Source organism: Canis lupus, chromosome 3, assembly GCF_048164855.1.
Source record: "Canis lupus baileyi chromosome 3, mCanLup2.hap1, whole genome shotgun sequence".
Taxonomy (NCBI): domain Eukaryota; kingdom Metazoa; phylum Chordata; class Mammalia; order Carnivora; family Canidae; genus Canis; species Canis lupus.
In genome coordinates, this window is record NC_132840.1 from 24,087,194 (window position 1) to 24,103,986 (window position 16,793).

The 16,793-nt window shown below is 61.7% G+C and overlaps 1 protein-coding gene and 1 long non-coding RNA gene across 5 annotated transcripts in view; one reads left to right on the plus strand and one right to left on the minus strand.

The window, feature by feature from the left end:
- The window catches only part of ZFPM1 (zinc finger protein, FOG family member 1), a 69,299-nt gene that overhangs the window by 856 nt on the left and 51,650 nt on the right, over positions 1 to 16,793 (plus strand). The window contains exon 1 of one of the 4 annotated variants that reach the window (XM_072819555.1): positions 5,907 to 6,060. The exons of 2 other annotated variants lie outside the window; for them this stretch is intronic. Coding sequence is in view for 1 of the 2 variants with exons in the window: in XM_072819554.1 (XP_072675655.1) it covers positions 16,357 to 16,363 (7 nt within the window). In the remaining variant the exon portion in view is untranslated. Of the gene's footprint in view, positions 1 to 5,906; positions 6,061 to 16,208; positions 16,364 to 16,793 lie in introns of those variants that run through there. One more of the 4 variants, XM_072819554.1, reaches the window with a different exon arrangement.
- LOC140630044 (uncharacterized) lies at positions 4,664 to 6,269 on the minus strand. Its single transcript, XR_012027847.1, has 2 exons — positions 6,018 to 6,269; positions 4,664 to 4,867 (listed from the first exon to the last, which is right to left on the minus strand). It is a non-coding gene; the product is annotated as an uncharacterized lncRNA (long non-coding RNA).

Below are 16,793 nucleotides of genomic sequence, written 5' to 3' on the forward strand. Positions count from 1 at the left end.
CTCACCCGCTGGGCTCCGGCGCCCGCGACCTTCACCCCGCGCCGCGCGCCCCCCGCCCCCGCGCTGTGCGCCGAGCGCGCGGGCATCTAACCTCCGCCGGCCCGGCCCCGCGTCTCGGCGCTCGCAACGGGGGTCCGGCCCGCAGGGGGGCCCGCCCGGGGCGGGGGGCCGGAGCGGGGCGGCTGGGGGTGCGGCCACCTCGCGTCCTGCCCCTCCCCCGCATCCCCGAGATGGTGCGGCGATAAGGCGGCCCCGATCTGGGCTCAGATAAAGTTTAAAATATTCCATTCTGCAAGTCCCATCCTGATAAGATCGCTCTGTCGGGACGGGCTGAAATTGTGATCTTATCTCGCAGCGCGGTTGACTCTCCCAGGCTTTGTATCTAGAGGGAGAAACAGAGACCGGGAGGGAGCGGGGGCACCCGGGCCGCGTGGAAATGCGTGCCCAAGTGGCGGAGCCGGCCCGTGCCCACCGCCTCTCCGGCTGGCCCCAGAACCCGCGTGGCTGGGGTGGGGGCGGGGGCGGGGGCGGCCCCCGCAGCCCCTGCGCTCGGCTCCGACCCCGCGCCCCGCCGCCCGGGTCTCACACTCGAGCCTTGCCCGCCTAGGGACAGCCCCCTGGAGGTCCGACCTTACTCCCTGCCCCGGCCAAGGCCGCACGTGCTGCAGGCAGGTAGCCCCCACCCCCCTTATCCCAGGGGCTTCTCCAAACCAGGAAAAGGGGGCTTCTGGGGACCCAGCCCCAGGTCATGATTGCCTCTGCGCTTTTCTCAAGTTTCTCGCCTATTCCGGCCTGCGGGTCACTCCCCAGCGGACTGCGCAGCAGCGGAGTTCAAGCTGCCAGTGCCCCATGATAAAAGCGCCGCTCACTTTGGGCCACTCGGCTGCGCGACGAGCGAGAGAGCGAGCACACAGGAAGCGCCGCTCCCCACCCCACACCAGTAACTTCGCGCCTCTGGGCCACGGCGGAGGTCGAGGTTTCCTCCTCCGGGGGTCGCATCTCCCAGGCCCGCTGGGAGGTGAGAGGGTGCCTCCAGCCCTCTGACCAGCCCCAGGCACCCGGGCACTGCCTCATCTGTCCACACCATCAAGGCCACCGGGATACCATGTGCGCGCGCCTGGGGGGAGTGTCTACCCCCGGTCCTAGCTCGGGGGATGCAAGCATGAATCTGGATTTCTGTAACCCACTCCCCCAATGTGCACGCAGGACCTGTTTTCCGAAAGTCGCCTTCTATCAAGTCAACTTAAGTATTCGAACCACCCACAGGTCCCGATCCGCGCCGGGTCTCTGGTTTCTCTTTCCCCTCCTCCCCGGTGCGCCTCTGCTCGGTCTGTTCTCTGTGCGTGTGTATGTGTTTCAGCGTGATGAGAGATACAGATAGCGCGGGCAGGGAGATCTCAGGCTGGGAACCGATCGACAGCGCCGATAAGGCCTCGAGCAGGGCGAGCGCCGGCCGGGCCGGGTCGGTGGAGCGCTGCGCCTTGGGGACATGGACCGCATGGGGCCCGCGGGCCAGTCCCCGCTGCTGACCCTCTGCGCGGCCAGGATCCAGCCAGGGGCAGGGACGCGGCAGGCGGGCCGGGCACCCTCCCTGCGCCCCCCCCCCCCGGCGCCTCCTCCCTCTGGCAGATCTCGGCGCGTTAAGATGCGAGCGCTGATTGTCACCAAGCGGCGGCGGCACCCGCCCGCCCGCCCGCCCTCTGCCCGCGGCGGTGCGTGCGGCCCTGGCAGCTGCGCGCCCGCCGCGCCGGCCTCACCTGCGACCAGGCCGCGCGGGTGTGGAAGGGAGGGGGCCGGGCGTTTGGGGCCACCGCCCCCCGCGCCCTCACGAAGCCAGGGCGCAGCTGCCCGCGCCTCCGTGCGCCTTTTGTTCCGCGCGGAGATAGATGTGCCGTGCGATAAGGCGCGCAACCGATGGCGGAGGCGATAGGCGCTTCCATTTATTAACTTCAAACGTGGGAGCGGGGGAGGGCGAGGCAGGAGCGCGGCCTTGGCCGGCCAGATGGCCGAGACGATAGGCCCGGCGGGCTGGCGGGGAGCGCGGGGCAGAGCCCTGCCCGGGGACCCCCGGCCCGCCGAGCTTGCCTCCCTCCCGGGTCGATGGGAGCTCAGATAAGCGCGGGGCCGGTCGGCCGGATGGCGATCGCCAGGAGCGATAAGAGGCCTTATCTGTGGCCACCAGGCCCGGCCGGGTTCGAGGCAACAACAGCACGGGGGAGTCAGGGCGGGGAGAGTGGGGCTCGGACCTGGGCCAGGGCGGGGTGGGGGGGGGCGGGTCTGCGCCCGGTCGTCTCCACGAGTTTTCTTCCCAAACATACTTAATTGCCAAGAAGTTGATCCTCCCCTGCGGGTGGTACAGTCCGTCAAAATGAAAGGAAAGTGGCTCTGCTGGCCCCGAGCTCATGGCCAGGGGAGGGGACACCCTCCGGATTCCTAGTCGATGGTGTGAGATAGCCAGAGGTGGGGCTTGTCACCTCCAGGAGGGAGCGTGTTTCCCCTTGAATGGCGTTGGGGGTGGTGTGTGTTCTGGCAAGTGGGAGGTGTCCCTGCTTGGAGTTCAGCTGAAAAAAATCAAGGTGGTTTCCGTTTCCCAGGCTGGGGGGGTTGGGGGGGGTTGCAGGGGGGAGCCAGGGTGCTGATGGTCTTTCCAAGCAGGTCCCCGAGACCTGCCTCGGTTCGCTCAGCGGGTCTTTATTGAGCACTTGCTGTATGCATGCCCTGGGTCCCAGCCCTGGCTTAGGTGGAGGATTCTAAGTAGAAGTCCAGTTGGGGGCATGTTCCAGAAGAGGGTACCTCCAGCGAGCTCAGTAGTAGGCCTGCCATGGAGGTGCCTCCAGGGTCAATGGGCTGGCCTCAAGTTCCCCCTCTGAAAAATAGGATGATGATTCCCAGCTGTTGTCAGGGGTGTGAAGGGCTCAGAGGCACCGGACGCTAGGGAAGAGACAGATGCCTGTGTGAGGAGGTGAGGAGGGTGGTCCAGGCCTCAGGTTCCCCCTCTGAAACATGCTGACAGGAGTCAGCCGCCAGGTCAAACTGGTGATGCCGTGGGGCCCACTTGGCAGGAGGGGCCCTTCAGGGACATGGGCCTGGATGCCAAGTGGAAACCCAGGCCCGCCAGGTAGGAGGGGGCTTCTCTGCATGCCCTGCCCATCCCCCTCCAGCAGCCACCCGATCTCCTGGAGGGCGTTGTTCACACATTCTCGGAGTTTGATTAAACGAATTATTGGTGGCCACAGGATGACTAATTCACTCCATGCTTCAGACTCAGCCTGCACTGTCGAACCGCTCAGCACCTGCCTGTGGGGCTGGCGGTACCTTCTGGTGGTGAGGCCAGTTCCAGAGAGCGGGTGAGGCCCAGGAGGGAGAAGGGGTGGTCCGTCCTTGAGTTTTTGGGAACTCTGCACAGAGCCAAGCACATTCTCCTCCCAAGTACGGAAGCCCCCGGGCCACTTGGCAGTGCCTGCATCTCGCCAGGATGGCAGAGGAGTGAGGAAAGAGGGAAATTGGCCACCTGGCCGGTCCTGATGCAGAGCCACCATGGGCAATTCACTTGCCTTCCACGGCCTCAGTTTACCCTCTGTGAAAGATAGGTGTGACCACCTGCCATCCAGGGGTCAGCAGGGACATGAGTCCTCCGCTGACCTTGGCCCCCTCTTCAGAGTCATGGGAGCATGGGGACCCTCCTCTGGTGAGCCAAGGGGACAAAGGGCTGAGAGTCTAGGAGGACCTTGCTCACAGGGCCGCAGCCTGCCCCCGGGCCTACGTGGGCCAGGTGGACACCAGAGCCCAGCTGTGCCCCCTGAGGCTGGCTTCCACCCTGGCTCTAGATAGTCGTTGGTTTTCCTGCACTCCTGGGCCTCAGGAAAGATGAGCAGTTCACTGATGCACTGGACAGTAATAATATTAACAATAACTAACATAGACATTACTCTGGGCCTTCACATATCAATTTAAAATAGGTCCTGTTCTTATCACCTTTACGTCTGAGGAAACTGAGCACAGGTTGCTTCAGTTTCTCCCCCAGAGAAGTGGGAAAGCAGAGTAGGACCGCAGGTAGCCCAGCCCCGAGCTCCGAAGCAGCCTGCCTGTGGGCATCATCTACCGTCCTCTTGTCCATCTGCCCCCAGGCTTCTCTGGCTTCAGTCTCCACATCTGTGAAATGGGTCTTTGGGAGCGGAGCCACTCTGGGGTCCAGTGCAGCCCTGGCCACGTTTCCCAAGGGCCTCCTTCCTGAGAGGCTGCTGCACAGGGGTGCTCCTTGGGGAGCCTCCTGCCAGCCCTGCCCAGGGGCCTGAGCCCTGGCCGAGCCCTGCCTGCCCAGCCAGCCCCTCCCTGGAGGTCACTGGGAGCCCAGCATGGCACCAGCCCCGCCAGGGATTTAAATGGGTCACTTGGGGAAGAAAGGAGGAGGGAATGTGATGCCATTAATTGTACCCCTTATCTCCTGTTTCTATGCCAACCAGACGTTCCCGGGGCTGGACGGCCCGTGAATAATACTCTCTGCGGCCTATCTGCCATCGACGGGCCTCCTCCTGGGGGCAGCTGCTGCCCGCTGATTGGTATCGCCAAACCTGGGGACCCTGGCTAGGCTCCTGCCCTCCTGGCCAACCGCACCCCTAGAGCTGCTGCAGGGTCCCTGTTCCCATTGCACAGAAGGGGAACCTGAGGCCACAGCCCATGTTTATTCCACTGCTTCCCAAGCCACAGGAGGCCTGGGATGGAAGGGGGTTCCAGAAGTGGGCACAGCAACACCTGCAGAGGGAGTCGGCCTCCATGTGTACTTCCTGGAACCCTCAGCTGTGGCAGGAGGAGGCAGATGGCCTGTGGGTGAGGGCTCGGCTGCTGTCCATCTATTCTTGTTGTGTTCCTATGAGAAAAGGAGCATGGGGCTAGGGGGTTAGGGGGCGAAGGGGCCAGGGGGAGACAGCTCCCATCAGGCAGGAGCCCCTCACCAGGGCCTGTGTTCCAGCTGAGAGGGGAGGATTTCTCACTGGCTTGTTTTAGTTCCTCTCGCCCCAGGGCCTTTGCACAGGCAGCTTAGATCTCTGCTATCTGGGAGTGGGGACTAGGTCTGTTCTGTCCCCACATAGTGGGCTTTCCAGAACTCTGTCACATAAATAACCTAATGGATATGCAGTGTGAAATGGACGTGGGACTATGGGCAAGGTCCACCCGAGTGAGCCTTGGTTTACCCATCTGCAAAATAGGGATGATGGCACTGCTGGCCCTTGAGCACAATCATGAGAATCCAAGGGAAATTCACATCCCACCTCCACTCCCCTCAACTTCCCAGCTGAGTGACCTTGGCGAGCATCTCTGTCCTTCCCAGTCCTGGTTTTCTCATCAGTAGAATGGGTGCTGTGGTACTCAATAAACAGCAGTATTTGGAGCACACCCAGGGTCCCAGCTCGGGTCCAGAGCCTAGGCTGTTTGTTGCTGGAGGACATGTTGCTTCCATCCACCCCTGCTGACCGGGGGCCAGTGGGCGGGTTGGGGACAGAGACTCTTCCCCCTGGGACCCCAGAGCTTCCATCCCCCCATGTCCCCACACAGGGAGCAGAGGCTGAGGCTGCCCTCATATCCAGAGTGGGAGGCCACCGCAGTGGGGGCCACTGCTTGGCCTTGGCCCTGGCCCTGCCACGACCCTGTGGACAAATGACTTCTCTCATCTCAGTTCTTACTTCGGAAACAAGAGCTTAATAACGGCACCTCCTTCCCAGGGTCTTTATATGAGGTCTGTGAGATCCCAAATGCGAACTATAAAGTGCTGTCCCAAGGTCATGTCCTTGGATGTGGCAGCCCTGGGAGCTGCTGGTTGCATTACTAAGATTTTGCCAGAAGCCCAGAGGGCTGGACACTTCACACAGAGTCCTGTCTCTGGCCTTCCCCCTCCTCCTGCCTTCGGGTGTTAGTTTTTGAAGGGCCTTGTGGGCGGGTGCCCTGACTGTACCACACCCCAGGCTGGACCAGGCCGGACGCACACCCCCATCGGTCCTCTTCCTGCCCAAGGATCTTACCTGCCCTTAGCTCATCGGCATTACTGGCTCACCCATCTTCCAGGTAAGACATCCGAGGCCCTAGGGGCTTGTGATGTGCTCAAGGCCACAGGGGAGCTGGGTCTGTGGACCCCAGTGGTGGGCAGGGCCTCTCAGCCCCCCAGGCCACCTGTCCCAGGGCCTCACCAGCCCCCTCCACCCCTCCTCCTTCTCCCTCTTCCAAGGCCCCATGTTTGGGAGAAGGCAGTGTCCCCCCTGGGTCAGGAATGTGACAGCTGACCTTGGGCCAGAGCTGGGTTAGGCAGATAAGCTAGCCCCTCCCCTCCACCCCCTGTCCCTCCTGTCTGCCTCCCCTGGACTAGAGGCTGTGGACTCCCAGGGCCTGGCTTTCCCCAGCTGCAAAAGAGGGGACAGGGTGCCGGTGTACTGCTTCCAGGAGCCCAAGCACAGTCAGAGCTCAGAGCAGCCCTGCTTTCCCCTGGCCCAGGAGCTGCAGAAACCCAGCCACCCACAGCTGATAGCTTCCCACTGCTAAGCGTTTTGCAGGCATCCACCCCTACCCCTCAACCCCCACCCCGGTGATTCTCCAGGAGGCCCTCGAAGGCTGGGCTTCTCAACCTGTTACTCACAGAGAAACGGAGAACCAAAGAGGATGGGTGACTCCACCAGGGTCACACAGCACATGAGCAGAATATTAATAGGTTTAAGGAGGTGGTCAGCAGAAGGTCTGCCACAGTTTCCAGGCCGGGGGTCCTGTGTCCAAGGCCCCCCAGAACTGGCAGGCACGCTGCTTCCTGGGCAGGACAGGATGGCCACAGTGTGGGCTCTGCACGTGGGTGCCTCTAGGACCTTCCCTGTGGGTGGCCACAGCCAAGGATGGGCCAGAATCATGGGGTTCAGGGTAAAATGTCACCTGCCTCCCCAAGACTCAGGCTTCACCTTTGCAAGACGGGGATGTTGTGGGGATGCCCAGCTGGGCTCTGAGGGTGCCTACGCCTCCTGTAAGTCGCTGAGCTTCAGTTTCCCCCACAAGTGGAACATTGGTGCTGATGGTGCAGAGTAGGGAGGCGGATAAGACCTGGTGTAGGAGGTGCAGCCTGGCCCCGGGGTTGGGGTGCCATCGGGGTTGCCTGGCAGGATTAAAATGGACAGAGGGTCATTTCTCTGCTCCTCAGTCCTTGGGCCTCCTTCCTGCCACTTTTCCCTGGCGTATGACTCAAGCTGTCCAGCTGTCCCGGTCTGCCCTGCTTGCCCCTATCACAGCATCCTGCCTCAGTTTCCCTTTTCTCTTTCAAGCTCCACCCTGCAAATTAGACCCAGGGAGCAGGAGGGGAGGAGGGCCAGGACCAGGGGGGTCACAGCTCCATCCTGCAGTGGGCCTTCTGCTGGGGACAGGGCCTCACAGGCTGTGGCAGTTCAGTCCGGGGCTCTGCTGGATCCTCAGCCCCATGGTGGGCTTGGGGGACCACTTGGGCATCAGGTGCTTGGACGCTTGAGACCAAAGAGAAGGTGTCTGCTCAGGGCCTCAGGCGGCCGCGGGACTTCATATGGCTCCGCCAATCCTGACCCAGCTTGTCTGGGGCCCTGGCTCACCCAGCCATCAACCCCAGCTGTCAACCTTGGGCTTGCCAGGCACTGTCATCCATAAGCACCACCTGAACACTTACTATGTGCCTGCTGTGTACCCGGGACCTGCAGACACTTGCTCCAGCCACTTTGAGGGATGCTCAGTGATTAGTCCAGTGCATGGGGGGGAGACTGAGGTTTGGTTGGTTTAAAGGTCAGATGCAGGTCTATAGCCCTGGCTCCCCACCCTGGGGAGGGGAGGGGGATGGCCACAGGGCTGGTTTCCAGGGGTAGAGCTCTCCTGGCTCCCTGCTGGCCTGGTAACATCCATGCTCAAGTCCAGGAAACCGAGGCCTTCCTGTGGTTCCAGGCAGTGTCCTGCTGTGGTCACCAGGCTATTTCTCACTGGCTATATGACCTTGGGCGAGTCCCTTCCCTGCTCCGGGCTCCGGTGTCTGCTGCCCTGCCCTCCAGCTGCAAGAGAGAGACCAGAGCCCCAGCAGATGGGGTCCATACCGGGACAGTGCCTGGAGCCCTCAGAGTCTGAGGGGGGACTCACATCGGTGGGCAGCCTGTGGGGGAGACTCTTGCTCCGCACTCAGACACTTGGCCACAAAATCCTCAGGGGGCTGGAATGCGTGGATTGGGGTCCCTTTCTTTGAATGAACAGAAATGTTCTTTATAGGCCGTGGGTGCCCTCCCCCGGGGTGTCCCATGCAGGCAGCCCCAAGGTGGTGGGAAGCCCTTTAACCTTTGAGGGGTGCATTGAGTGTACCCCAGGCTGCCAAGGGGCTATGAAGCCAGCCTCAGGTCAGGGCCTGCAGGGCAGAGCCCACCAGGATGTCCCCACCCTACTCTGTTTGTTACTGACATTTCCTGCTCCTGGGCTTAGGGCCTGGAAGAGGCCTCAGGACGGAGCCACAGGTAGGAGTCATGGTGTTCCCATCCCATCCCCACCTGCCGTGCCCTCATACCACACTCTTCAATTCATGGGCCTGGCACAGCTTGGGAGGGCCTGGGACACCTGGGACCCTGAGCTGACTTCCTGCCTCAGTTTCCCCTCCTGTGCAACACGCCCATGTCCAGCTCTGCCAAATCCAAACATGTTCCCGGAAAAGAGGGATTCTTGATGTTCACTGTGGTAGTCTTGCTGGTCAGGGGGCACCCGGGCCCTCAGAGGCCCCACCCAGGCCAGCTGTCCCCCTCCCTCGGCTTTGCCAGCTGAAGCCCAGTCCGCCCGGAACTGTCTGCCGGCCGGGGCCTCTGGCGGGCGCAGGTTTCAGCTCCTGTGATAACTCGGAAAGTTGAACTGGCCCCATTACTGCGCTGAGATGGTTGGCGAGATACGGCCTTGATAATGGGGGAGATACGGTGTCTCCGTGGCCAATAGCCCAGCCTCTCCACCCATTAACATTCCCTACCAGCGATCCGTTCCTGCGGCCTATCTCCTCCGTTTCCACTCCTCCCGCAGATAAGAATGGAAATTCTGACTTCATAGCTCACTGATTAAAGTGTCTGGATTTCTTGATAATACACAGATAAATTATGTTTTTGAAAAAGAAGGTAGGGAGGAGGGTGGGGATGGTGGGGGCCCTGGAGGGGAGCCCTTGGCCGTCTCTGCCAGCCTGTCCTGGCCCCCGGGGCCAGCCATGAACCTCTGCGCGCCCCGCCTGCACCTCCCAGGCCTCCACACCGAGGCAGCAACTGGGGGCCCAGCAAGGAGGGGACAGCTCGGGCCTCCCCTAGAAACGCAGCAGCAGGAGGAGGATGCGTGTTGGGGGGAACAGTGCCTCTGGCCTAAGGGGTGAGGCTCTGGGTGGAAGGGAGGATTCAAGGCACCGCACTACAGCTGGGCGTCCGTACCAGCCGTCCGTAGCGTGCCGTGACCCTGGGCACGTCTGCCGCACTTCCAGCCCTCAGATTGGCCCCAGCTGTCCAGAAGATGCGGCACCCCAAGGCCAGGATCCCCACTGTCTGCTGGCACCTAGAGCAGTACCTGGGCACACAGTACGTGCCTGGAAATGTTGAGCAGTGGGGTGGGCTCCCGCTCCCTGCCTTCCCCGGCCCGCCAGCCTGGCTGCCACTTGTGACGGTCGACACCCAGATGGGACTACGGTGCCATCTCCACGTCTGTCTGGATAAAGCCGCCTCCTTCAGCTGATCCGAGATCCTGCGGTGATGGTGGTGCGATTAGCAGCGATTAGGGCCATGCGTGTGGCTAATCCTCCTGCTGAGGGACAGGTACAGCGGCCTGTGGGCGCCAGGCTCCCACAGGGCTACGCCCACCCCCAGCAGTGCCAGAGGGGACACTGGGGCCTCGGGGGTCATCACACCCCCTGGGCAGTGCCTGGGGCCCCTCGGAGGGACTGCCTGGGGCTCCCAGCAGGCACAGCACCCATGGCCATTGTTCCCCCTTTCTGTGTTAAATTTTTTAAACGACTCTCAAGAAAGGAGATTTCTCTGTGATCCCCGGAGACAGGAGGCCTGAGTGGGCAGTGAGCAACATTTCTGAGATGTTCTAGGACTGCACAGTCCTAACAATCCTACTGGTGGCCATTGTTAGCTGGTAGCTCCCTTCCCTGAGCACTTTCTGTATGCCAGGCTTGGGCTTAAACTGTGTGACCCTGTAGAGTCCCAGCAGCGCTAGAAAGACTGCCTCTGCCTTCATTTCTTCTCAGAAGAGGACTTGAGGCTCAGAGAGGTTGAGCAACTCATCCAAGGTCACACAGCACAGAAGGGAGCAGTAAAGACTGACCTAAAGGCCTAGTCAAGGTCTAGGTCTCCATCAGAGCTGGTGGTTCTGGGGTGTTTGTAGCCATTGCCCCTCCCCTCCCCTAAGAGGTCTGCTCCCTCCATTTAGGGGAGAAAGGCCCAAGCACAGAGAGGGTGAGTAAGTACCTGGGAGCACACAGCCCTGTCTAAGATCAGGAGATGATGGGGTGCCTCTACTGCTTCTCTCTGGGGGTCATTTCATCTGTCCCCAGAAAATAGTCCCTTTGGTGATAAAACTGGTTTCTTTCTGTCTTTTGGGTTTTGTTTTGTTTCAATATTCTAAAGGAAGTCAGCTATTTCCAGTAAAATGGGTGCATGTGTGGGGGAGGAGGACAAGCGTAGTATGGGGTGACCAGGGTTCAAAGCCTGCCCCTTGGGGTGGGTAGCCTGGGCTAGAGACTTAATGTCTCCGGACCCCAGCTCCTTCACCTGTGCTCTGGGCACAATCATAATTCTGACCAGAGACAAAGGCAGGAGAAAAGGGGGAAAGCGTCCTGGGCTCGTGTGTTTTAGGGGCTGTGTTCTCCAGGGACTTGGCAGGGGTTGGGGTCTCCAGGGCTGGGACTGCCTCCCCAAGCCCTCCCTGCCAGCTGCACTCCCTCTGTGAACCCCCCTGGCAGCCTTCTTCCTGGCCTGATTTTGGAAATAGCTCTAGGGTACAGAGGTGTGGGGCCCGTGTCACACAGCGCTGTGGGTGGTTCTGGAACACGTGTCCTGTGGCCTTGGGAGCCAGAGGAATACAGAGGGAATGTGGGGGTCCAGCTTGCCCCTGCACCTCTGGCTCACAGCCATATTCCTGTTTTGCAGCTCAGTTTCTACATCTGTAAAATGGGGCTGAAGATGCTCAGTCCTGCCCTAGAGGCCTGGGGCTGGGGGGGGGGGGGGGTCTCTCTGTCCTGTCCCACCGGTCCCAAGAGGGCTCACAGGGCTTCCCAGAGAGAGGGGCCCAGCCTCCCAGTCTCTCAGCCACTAGCCCCCAGGCACACCCCTCCCTTGCCCATCACCTCTCTGGGCCTCCCTGCCCTCATCATTCCCCCTAGGGCCCTCCGTGAAGCCATGAGGGCAGAAGCACCATGCCGCTGCCTTCCCCACTGTGACCACAGCCCTTGGGACCCCCACCCTTCCGGTCGGGAGCTCTGGGCCAGGGTTGTGGATGTGCTGGACACAGCAGCAGGGATGTGAGCAAGGGAGGCCCCCACCCCAGTTCTCCAGCTTGGGGGCTGGGGGGTGGGATGTGTTCCACCCTACCCACCCACCCCCCAACAAGAAAGAAAGAAAAGGGAACTCTGATAAAAGGCGATAGGCCTGTGTGGTGGAGGAACCCTATCGCCTTATCTATCTGCCTGCTCTCTCTGAGCCGGTCTGTTGTTCCCCTTATCTCACCCCACCAAAATGCCAGGAACAAAAGCCCATGCACACTCACACTCACACTCGCGAGCCCACCACCCTGCAGTTCCCGGAGCCCCAAGAAAATGATGCCACTAGATCTGCTGGGGGAGGGGGGGGGAGGTGCTGGTCTTCTTAAAATCCTCGTGATCCTCATCATTATTTTGCAAAGGAAACTAAAAAATAGCCCTCCCTGAGAAGAGGCAGCTGTAAATGAGAAGTTGCCCTGATCGGCCTTCCCTGGAGGGAAGGAGCCCAGTCTTGGGATGAGGGGCGAGGTCCCAGCTGCGCCGCCACCACGTCCTGGCTCTGTGACCTTGGGTCAGTATCTTTCCCCCTCTGAGTCATTCACAATGGGCGGGGTTGGGGGGAGTTTGAGGATTTAACCGAGCTTTAGAGGAAAAGGAAGAGCCTGTACTATAACCAAAGTCCTCCCCGTGTGCAGGTGGCCATTTTGTGTCCCAGACCTGGGTCCGGGGCAGGTCATCCAGAGCTTGGTACTCCCAGAATCTGCTGCCTCAGAGGCCAGAGCCCGGCTCCCCAGCGCCCAGCCCAGCCCCCTCCAGCACCCCTCGACCAGCCACCCCAGAGCCCAGCGCGCAGCTCAGCCCTCTCCAGAGCCCCTAGCCCCGGCCCCCCAGAGCCCAGCGTACCCCCAGCCCCCACCAGCGCCCCTAGTCCGGCCCCCCCTCAGTGCCCAGCTCAGCCCTCTCCAGAACCCCTAGCCTGGCCCCCCAGAGCCCAGAGTACCCCCCAGCCCACATGCCCCCCAGCGCCCAGCCCGGCTCCCCCAGTCCACACTCCCCCGCCCCTGGCGCCCAGCCCAGCACCCCTCGACCAGCTCCCCCGGAGCCCAGCCCCACAACTCTCCCCAGGCCCCGCCCCCGCGGCCTGGGAATGTCCTAATCTCTATGCCTGCAGCCAATGAAAATAGACATGCAAATGAGTGGGAGTGAGGCCTGCGGATTGGCTGAGCTCCATGTGTGAGGCGGGGCGTCTCTGGAGGGGGCGGGGCTCCTCTAGGAGCAGCCCTTAATTTATGGAGGCGGGGGGCGGGGGGGGGGCAGTGTCTTGCCCAGACCTTGATCTCCTGATGGAAATCCCCCCCCAGTTCTGGAAGGGCCAGCCTTTCCGTGGCCTTGCTGCTGAGGCCATCCGTTTGCCCAGGCGCATGGGGATGGACAGTTGGGCCTTTGGATGACCTCCTGCTGACCTTCAGAGCCCAGACCCCACAGCCTGAATTGGGGGGCCAGGACTTGGTCGTTCCCGAGATCAGCCCTGCCAACTCTGACTCCCAGATGGGAACACTGAGTTCAAAAATGGGGTGGGGCAGCTCAAGGCCAGCCAGCCCCCCCTCCCCCAGTCTGAGGCACCTCCAGACTGTGCATGCTGACCACCATCTCTGCCCACCACCACCAACCTCCCCCCCCCCCCCCCCCCCGCCCCCGGACCCCCAACCCTCCCCCCACTGCGACCTTTATCCAGGACCTCACACTGCCAGGCTCACTGTGGCTCCAGGCTGGGATGGCCCCCGATCCATTTGCCAAACCTACCTTCCTCCCAGTGAAATGGGAGGATCTGCTCTGGCTGCCTCCCAGGGCAGGGTCTGCACTCTCCGACAAGCACTGGCTGCTCCCTGGGCCTCAGTTTCCCCGACCACACAATGAGGATGGAAACAGGAATATCTCAGGGGGTTCCTTAGTCTATCCGTGGCTGTGGTGTATTCTAGAAACCTGGGGTCTTTCGGATTTTCCATTTTCAGAAATTTACATGACCAGAGACCATGTCTGCAGGAAGTGCTCAAGAAACTTTGGGGGATTCTCATGTGTTCAAGGTCACTTTGCACCCCACAGATTGGTCGGTGAGATGGGGTATAGGTAGGCCCAACTGCCCCAGGGCCTGGCTAGAGGCTCCCCCAGTTCCACAGCACCTGCCAGGCTCCGTGACCTGAAAACCAGCCACAGGCGTGGGCGTTTCACAAAAATGCATAAGTGGAAAATAGTAGAGGGGCAAGGAGAGGACATGTTGGCTGAGATCTAAGGGGAGGAAACAGGGTGGGAGCTATTGGACCAGAACCAGACTGCTGCTGTGTGACCTCAGCTAAGTGCCTTCACCCCCGACACGATGGGGTGATCTGTGTCCCAGGGCATGGAGCAAGAGGGGCCCAGCACTCAGGAGTGGAAGGACAGCACCTGGGGAGGGGTCCCTCCAGCACCTGCCTCAGAGTCTCTCCAGGAGGGCCCCCATTCTAGAGCAGCTCTGTCTCTCCCAGGACAGTGCAGAGCATACAGTTAGGTGCTCGATAAATATTCCCTCAGTTGATTTCAAAATCTCCCCACCCCAGCCTCTGTGCCAGGATAGCAAAGCAAACCCCTGGGAAAGAGGAAAGTGGAGAAAAGTCATTGCCTTCCAGCCAGCACTGCTATGGGCAGAGCTGTAGAGGCCAGGGAGTCAAGGTCCTCACCAGCCACCAGGGAGGACCCCCGCCTTGCAGCAGGGCTGAGGCTCACTTCCTGTGAGCCTGTGTGCCTGGAATAGGGACCGCGGGCTGACTTCTGGGTGTCTGTGTGTGCTCTGTCCCTGCTGTCACAGAGCCCCTGGCTGCTGGAGAATAGAGAGGGAGCACCCGAAATGAACTTTAAGGACAGAGGGACCCCCTGTAGCTGGGGTCTAGGGTATCGAAAGCCTGGCAGCCTCTGGAGCTGACTGGTGTTGTGTGTAGGAAAGAGCCATCCCGGCAGAGAGAACAGCAAAGGCAAAGGCTCTGAGAAGCAATGAGCTAGCACGGTGGGGAGAAGTAAGAGCCCCTGCCACGCTGACCAGCTCAAGCAGGGCTCGGCTCCCATCCCAGCGCTGCCCCAGGACAGGCCTTCCCTTCCTGTGTGCCCTTGGCAGCCACATCACAGGCAGGCCCAAGATGTGAGGTAGGACCCAGGAACTTCGAGGCTCCTCCTCTCCCTCCTCCTCCTCATGGACCAGACTTTTCCTCTCCACTTACTCTGTCCCAGCCAGCTGGGCTTGAGGAATCCAGATGCAAGGAGGGTTCTTGACCAACCCAGGCTCATCCTCAGGCCAGTAGCCAGACTTGGCTCAAAAGCTATAATGTCCAGGCCCTGAGATGACCACCATCACCATGGCTCTCATTCAGCCTAAAGGGGTCAAGGCCATGGACTGTGGAGCCACACAGCGGGCTGCAAATCCCAGCCCCACTGCTCAGCGGGTCCCCTGGGGCAGGTCACTAAGACCCCCAAGCCTCAGCCCCCTTCATGAGAGACCAACAGGGCCAGGCCCTGACTAGCAGCAGAGGCTTGCCCAGGACCATCCATAGCATAAGCCAGTGCTTCGGCCTCCCTCCTAGCCTTGATACAGCCCCTGGCGTCCCCCAGCCCACCAGCAGTGCAGGGCCAGGCCCCCTGCAAGCCCTGGCCTCAGTCTCCATGGCCAGCAAGTGTCCTGAGGCAGAGAGCTGGTGGGGAAGGCCATGTCACTGTGGAGGGCTGTGCACACGGATAGGGATGTGTGTCTCTGCATCCCCTAGGACAGGACCAGGCACTTAGGGAGTGCCTGCTGTGTACTCCTGGGCACTGGGCTAAGACTTTTTTGGTTTTCGGGTTTTTTCACTGTGGTCAAAGATCCCAACAGAAACTGTCCCCAACGAGCACTATATCCCCTATGCTGTCTCACTGTCTCTCCTTCCTTCCTTGGCCCCTGGCAGCCTCTGTTCTACTCTTTCCAGAAATGTGAGGCTGATTTTCAACCCTTAGTTTTCATTTGAGGCAAGGGGCCTGCCTGGTAGGGTTTGAGCCCAGGTGGACCAGATCCTGTGGCTGTCCTGGCCCCCGTGGGTGCCTCAGTTTCCCTATCTGTGCAGTGGGAACAGGGTAGAGTCGCTGCTTGGGACCTGTCCACACCGCAGAAAGGGCTAGCCCAGAGGACCCCACTTCTGCCTCCCTGCATGGCATCCCCAGGGGCTGGAGACACAGCTCGGGATAATGGTCACCAGTCTGGACACTGGTCGGCCCGGCCTGGGTGTGCATCCCGCCCCTGACCCCCAGGGCATCGTGGCCGGCCTGGAAGAGGGGCTGCGGTGCCCCGGCGGGAACGCAGTCCTGGACGTGGGGCAGCAGGGCCCAGAGTCCGCTCCACTGTGCAGCAGCTGAGGAGGTGCCTAGGAGGCCCCGTCCCCACCCCCACCCCCGCATCCCCCGCCCCCCCACGGCAGGGTCCCGTCACCCTGGAGCCCTGGCCCCTTCCGGGAAGCCATCTGCCAACATCCAGCTGACGCGTGGGCCGCGCCGCCGGCTCCATTAGCCCGGCCCGCTCACATCCATCAGCCTTATCCGGCCATCTGCAGAATCAGTGCGCAGCCCGCGGCGGCCTCGCGGGCGCTACTTCCCTGTCCCCGCCCCAGGGCGGCCGCGCCCGCCTCCTCCCCGGGCCTCCCGGGCGCGCCGTGGTCTCTGCCCGGCCACGTGGTCCGCGCCCCGCCCAGGAGTGTCCGCGATCGGCCGGGGCTGCGGCAATCTCGGGTAATCTATCAGCGGCTATCGGGCCCATCGGAGGGCCGGGAGCGGCCGGGCGCAGAGATGGCGCCAACCCCTCGCGGTGATAAAGTCTCCGAGTTCAGCGGTGATGAATGCCGAGTGAGTGCAGGCCGCGGATAGGATGTGGACTTGGCAGCCCGCAGCTCCGGCTGAAACCAATCTCTCCCTATCAGGCAGGCCGGGCTTTCCCAGGCCCGCTCCCCTTCTCTCTGCGTCGCCTGGCCCGGCCCCTGTCCCTGGGGAGGGGGCGGGGGCTGGCCCACTGGCCCTGGCCAGAGCGAGGATCCATCCTGAGCCTGAGCCTGGCCGAGGGCTGCCTGGGGGCGGTGGCTGGCCTGGGTCTCCCAAAGCCCAACGCTCACCTTGCTTCCCACAGGGGAAGGATCCCGAGCAAGGCCATGGAGGTGGCACCCAGCTGGGGGCTGCCTGGAGGTGGTGGCTGGCCTTGCTTCCCTGGATGTGAGAATAAAACCCTGGGGAATGAGATCCCCCTGCCTCTTCCCCACCCATCCTTAGCCACCACGCAGGA